Raw genomic sequence first — 6,000 nt, 5'->3', positions numbered from 1 at the left:
CATTCCATGGAAATCACTCATTAATCTGATGTTTTTTATTCTCCAGGCCTCCGTGCCAACTGCAGAACTGACTCTCTGGGCCGGCTGATGTTGGAAGTAATGCATTTTTGAAAGCTCTAAGTGCCTTTAACCTGTGTCACTGAGTCAGGGAGTTTGGTAATCCTTCCTTGATTCCTCTTATGAGCTAAATATGGAAGGGACACTGTAAAAGCACCCTTTGATCATCTTGTACTGACCAAGGAAGAGTGCAAGATTGGTTAGAGCAGTAGGTATAAGTTTTATCCTAATTCTTATGGAATACATAACAGTAGGTTTATTCACAAATTAAGTATTACATGAAAAAATGGTAAACCAGGCTATTTTCTAGATTTCTAAGCTAAGCTACTATATAGGTGATAGTGGAAAAGATTGGAGGATCAGTAAAATGTGGATAGGGAAAGTGGAAATAAAGGGTTCTATTTTAGAAATCCCTTCATCTTCAAACAGGCTCAGATTATGTTACATTGTGACTGAACCTTTTAGACCCAAATAAAACAGCTCAGTTCAAAGACCTCATTTCATGCAGACAAGGTCATGGTTTCTCTATCAATGGAATATTGGTGCTGGTACCAGAATATGATCTTATTACCATTTGAAAGGATCACCTGTCTATGTTGAATCCTTTTGTACTTGTCCTCAACCTGTTTTTTTTTTTTTTTTTTTTTACATTTTAAAAACATTTAGCTTAGCTCTTTAATACAACATGACACTTTATGACTGTTACACATTATTCTCCCTAATTTATTTTCATTCTTGGACTGTCCAACCATTTTGGAATAAATATGAAAAATTTTAAGTTGCAAAAGTGAATAATACATGATTTTGACATTTTGGACTCAACCTGGTTTTTATTTTTCAAAGTAATCTAGGTGTGGATGTTTTAGAATCAACAACTTGTATCGCTTCCTGAACAGAATTTAGAACCTACATGTCTATATTTTGGCCTACACTGGTACTTCTCAGCAATGTGCTGACTATGTGTGTGTTGCACACATGTTTACTCACATTATTTTATAACAGATGAGAACTGCAGTTATCCTCGGTGTGTCTTTCAGGATCATTTCCAACTCTCTAATGTGACTTCCTTTACCTTTAAAATTCTAGTACAGAAACAAGACTTTATAAATCAAATAAAAATGAGTATTCATAAATAGGAAATAAACAACTCTGAAACAAGTATTAATACCACTATTAAACAGGGAATCTGTTTAATATATGTTTAAAAGTTCATTTGGCGTTGTTTTCAGTATGAATGTATATTAAGTGGAAGAAGGTTAGAATTGTGCTTAGAAGACACTGAATTGCTCAAAGCAATAGGATTATATGTATTTGAAGTATATTTGGGATAGAAATTAAAGAATTTATCCTTAAAAAAAGAAATTAAGCTGGAATAGAATCCTAAGGCAATATGTTGCCATACACTTTACATAACTTTGCTCCAACCCATGGATGAATTTTGCCAATACTTTATTCCATATTTGATAAGATCCCAATCAGATCATTGTTGAGCTGTACACTTGTTCCAAAGTCTTCTATGGAAATCACACCAACTCTGAATGAAGTCAAACTCTTCAACTGATTTAACATGTTACTGACACTTTGACTTTGTTCTTCCTAGTTGTTTCTTCACATGAGAGTTCCACATAGATTCAGTAACCAAGGAAAGCCTCAGAGATCCAGTGAGGACCCATGCTTCATGTGACACCAGCTTTCTTGGGAGCAGTAACTGGGAACCAGTTCCGCACAGAGCTGAGCAGATTTGCAAAGGTCCTGAAAGTACTTACACCCATGAGCATCATTTTAAGGGCTTTCTTTTTTTTAAAAGATTTATTTATTTTTATTTGAAAGTCAGAGTTACACAGAGAGAGAAGGAGAAGCAGAGAGAGAGAGAGGTCTTCCATCCACTGGTTCACTCCCCAATTGGCCACAACAGCTAGAGCTGCGCTGATCCCAAGCCAGGAGCCAGGAGCTTCTTCCAGGTCTCCCATGCCAGTGCAGGGGCCCAAGGGCTTGGGCCATCTTCTACTGCTTTCCCAGGCCACAGCAGAGAGCTGGATCGGAAGTGGAGCAATCAGGACTTGAACCGGCGCCCATATACAGGATGCCAGACTGCAGGCAGCAGCTTTTACCTGCTATGCCACAGCGGCATAGGACACAGCATGACTTGTTAAGAATGTGTACCAACATTGCTTTATGAAATTTTGGGAGTTATAAATAGTAGATACTTAAGGATTTCAGACCATGCTTTGTTTCATCTAGGATCTGTTTACCCTCTAACAGAAAGTATTCAGAAAAATATAACTAAATTTTGAAAAGTTTAATAGTGGATTGCTTAATATATGCCTTTTCTTTGTGTACTATTTACAACAGCATGTACAATGATTGTAACTAATCAAGAATCTGACAGCTGCCATGTGCAGGGATTGCCAGTCCAACAGAAGTTCATAAACTGATTTAGATAGACTGGACGGCTCAATATTGGATTAAATTAAGTCATCTGAACAAAAGCCTGGGGGTTTCTAAGAGTGACATGAGACTATAATACATAACTTAGCAAGACCTGGAATAACCTTCTATTGGGTAAACTGAACTTCCCTTGTATCATCAAAATAATCTGAGGTTATTTTAGTAAAAACAAATCCTAGTTTATGTTAAATTCAAATCCCTATGTTGAAGTCCTAATCCCCAGTACTAAGAATGTATCCTCGTTTGCTGACAGGGTCTTCACAGGGGTAATCAAGTTAAAATTAGGTTATTAGGTTGAGTTCTAATCCAGCAGGATCAGTTTCCTTATAAAATGAGAAAAATTATGGGATTGGCAGAGTGGTGTAGTGGGTAAAGCTGCTGTCTACAGTGCTTGCATCATATGCAGTGCTGGTTTGAGTCCCGGTTGCTCCATTTCAGATCCAGCTCTCTGCTATGGCCTGGAAAAGCAGTGGAAGATGGCCCAAGTGCTTGGGCCCCTGCATGCAAGTAGGAGAACTGGAAGAAGCTCCTGGCTCCTGGCTTCAGATGGGCCCAGCTCTGGCCATTGTGGCCGTATAGGGAGTGAACCAGTGGATGGAAGACCTCTCTCTTTGTCTCTCTCTGCCTCTGCCACTCTGTAACTCTGCCTTTAAAAAAAAAAAAATGAGAAAATTTGGACAGAGACATACATAGAGGGGAGATATAAAAGACATAAAGAGATCAGGGGAGAAAAGAGCCATCCATAAGCCAGAGAGAACCAAAGCCTCGGAAGAAAGCAAACTATCAAGATCCTAATTTTTGGACTGTCAATCTCCACAACTCTGAGCTAATATTAAGTTCCTCTTGTGTAAGTCATTATATCCTTGGTACTTGGTAATAGCAGTTACAGCAAGTTAATACATGGCTCAGTCATCCAGCAGGAACTGGAGTCCTTGAACCTGACCGGAGACTCGGGTTTCTTTCTCAGGGTTGTTCATGACAGGCAGAGAAGCTGGGCAGACGATCAAAGGGAAGACCCCGATGCAGCAAGTGAGCTACTGAGGAGGCGGAACAGAAACACAGAGCCACTGGAGTTTGATTACTCTGATGATTTATTAATATTCAGATTGAAAAAGGAGCCTTAGAGCCGCAAGTTACGCTAATTGGCACATTTGCTTTATTTATTTATTTTTAAAACAAACTGGGTTTTTGATTTTTCCTTTTTGTTCATTCCATCACATTGAAAAGGAAGAAAACAAAAATGGTTTTGAATTCACTCAATATTTTGGACTCCTCAGATGAACGGAACATTGCACACACACTTGGAACAGAGAGATAGAGAGGAAAGTGGACTCCCACAGGGCCACACGCACCAGATCAAAAAACTTGGATACAGTGCAAGAATTTCCCAAAATGATTGGATCATCATTACCAAAAACTCGCCATAACAACACCAAGAAACGAAAAATTTTTAAGCCACACTGTTTGACTTGGGATCTTTCCTGCTTTTTTTTTTTTTTAAATGTTTGCCACACAGAGAGAAAGAGGGCTAGCGGGTAGGAGAGGACAGACTCACAGACGTGAGCAGGACAGGAAGGGAGACTTCAGAGTGGAGTTGAGAAGAGGGTGGGAGAGACAGGGCTCAGGAGAGGGGAGGGGAGGGACGAGGAAAGCCGTTCTTAGAGTTCAGGCATGTTCTTGGTCGGCCTCGCCTTCTTCTTTACCCTCATCCTGCCGGGCACTTTCCTTAGGTTTGGTTTCATCTACAGCTTCTGAGAAGGCAAACAAGACAGGGTGGGGGTGGGGAAGAGAAAGGAAAAGTTAGTATTGTGCAACATTAGCTCATACAATAGGAAAACATTTTTTCATATCATTACACAGACCTTTGGGATAAAAAGAGATTTTTAGTTAGTATTTTGCAACATTAGCTCATACAATAGGACAACATTTTTTCATATCATTACACAGACCTTTGGGATAAAAAGAGATTTTTAGTATTCTAAACTGTTAATTAAATTCGAGTTCAGAAGAATTGCCCTGTAGAAAGTTTTCCCATGAGTGGCATATATGAAAGGTATGAAAACATATGAAAGGTTTTTCCTAGCAAAGGTATATGGCTAGGAAAAAAGGAGTTCATGAAACAGAAATGGTGTGGCCTTACAACCTTCAGCCAAGGTATCTGCACGTGGGATTCCCCTAGCAAATCAACAGTCTAGTATTTCTGTCCCATTAGTGTCAGAATAATTATGACAGATAATCGACACAGGTCATGGGGCATCTGTTTCAATTTTCTTATCCCTATTTCTAGTAGTACAATGAATGGAAAGCAAAATATTGAATTTCCAGATCTGACTGGAGCCAGGGGTAGCCATATGACAGAGTTGACTATTTAGAAAGAGGTAGAGTTGGATGGAGTTGGTGTTGCTTTTGCATTCTCCCATTCCCAATGACTGATAGTGTAGTCACTCTCTTGTGATCATGAAGACAAAAATGGAACACCAAGGATGGTGGAGACAAAGACAGAAAAAAAGCATTCTTGAGTGACGGTGCTACTGCTTGACACCTTAACCTCACAATTATTGTGTCAAATAACCTCTGTAAAGTGCTGTGGTTTTCAGTTTTTTGCAATCAAGTACATTCCAACTAAGTACACTTATCCATAGGGCAGGTATTGCTTTACATAACAAGGGGTGCTTTATAGAAAATATTTTATCCCTTACCTCCCACCACCCACTCTCCTTGTAGAACTCAATCAAGTGATGTTACGCCACAAGATAGCTTACTAAGATGCCAACTGTGGAAAGAGAATTCACTTTCCCTAAAGTCATCTGTGTTTCCAACCAACAAATTCTCTGTATCAGAGATCTCCAAGACCACCCAGGGGTTTAACCATTTGCTGCGAGGTCTCACAGGAGTCAACATACAGTCCTGTTCATGGTTAAAATTTATTACAGTGAAAAGATATAAAGCAAAATAAGCAAAAGGAAAAGTTGCTTGGGACAAAGTTTGGAGGAGACCAGGCACAAATTTCCAAGAATCTTCTCCATGGAGAGTCATTCGGGTAGTTCTTAGCTCTTCATTTTCTTCAAGCAATAAATTACAACAACATGTGAGATGTTATCCACTAGGGAAGTTCACATGTGCCTACAATTCCAGAGTTTGTACAGGAACCTGGTTAGGTAGGCATACTCTGCCTAAAGTGTACCAAATCCAGATTCCAAGAGAGAGAAGACATATTCAGCAAAAATTACAATGTTCGCACAAAGATTTTAGGCATAGGGAACCGCTCCTATCAGTAACAGAATGGGGAAAATCCAAGTTTCCAGACACCAACAAGAGCTAAGGATACCAGTCAGTTATTAACCCTAAATGACTCGGGAAATGGTCCCAGGCCTGCTTTCTTAACTTCTTTCTGCACACCCCCTCATGTTGCGAATGCCTGCATCTCTTTTTTTTTTTTTTAATTTTTAAAAGTGTATTTCTTTTGAAGTGTAGGAAGAGAGAGAGGGAATCTTC

The 6,000-nt window shown here is 39.3% G+C and overlaps 1 protein-coding gene across 1 annotated transcript in view; it reads right to left on the bottom strand.

The window, feature by feature from the left end:
* Positions 1 to 3,697: 3,697 nt before the first annotated feature.
* The window catches only part of GAP43 (growth associated protein 43), a 119,847-nt gene continuing 117,544 nt past the window's right edge, over positions 3,698 to 6,000 (bottom strand). Inside the window, exon 3 of the mRNA XM_062176848.1 lies at positions 3,698 to 4,256. Within this exon, the coding sequence (XP_062032832.1) occupies positions 4,171 to 4,256 (86 nt within the window). The 3' untranslated portion in view covers positions 3,698 to 4,170. The remainder of the gene's footprint in view (positions 4,257 to 6,000) is intronic.

The sequence above is a fragment of the Lepus europaeus genome, chromosome 2 (genome assembly GCF_033115175.1).
Source record: "Lepus europaeus isolate LE1 chromosome 2, mLepTim1.pri, whole genome shotgun sequence".
NCBI classification, from domain to species: Eukaryota; Metazoa; Chordata; class Mammalia; order Lagomorpha; family Leporidae; genus Lepus; species Lepus europaeus.
The sequence above is the reverse complement of the archived record's forward strand: the minus strand, read 5'-3'. Positions and strand labels throughout refer to the sequence as shown.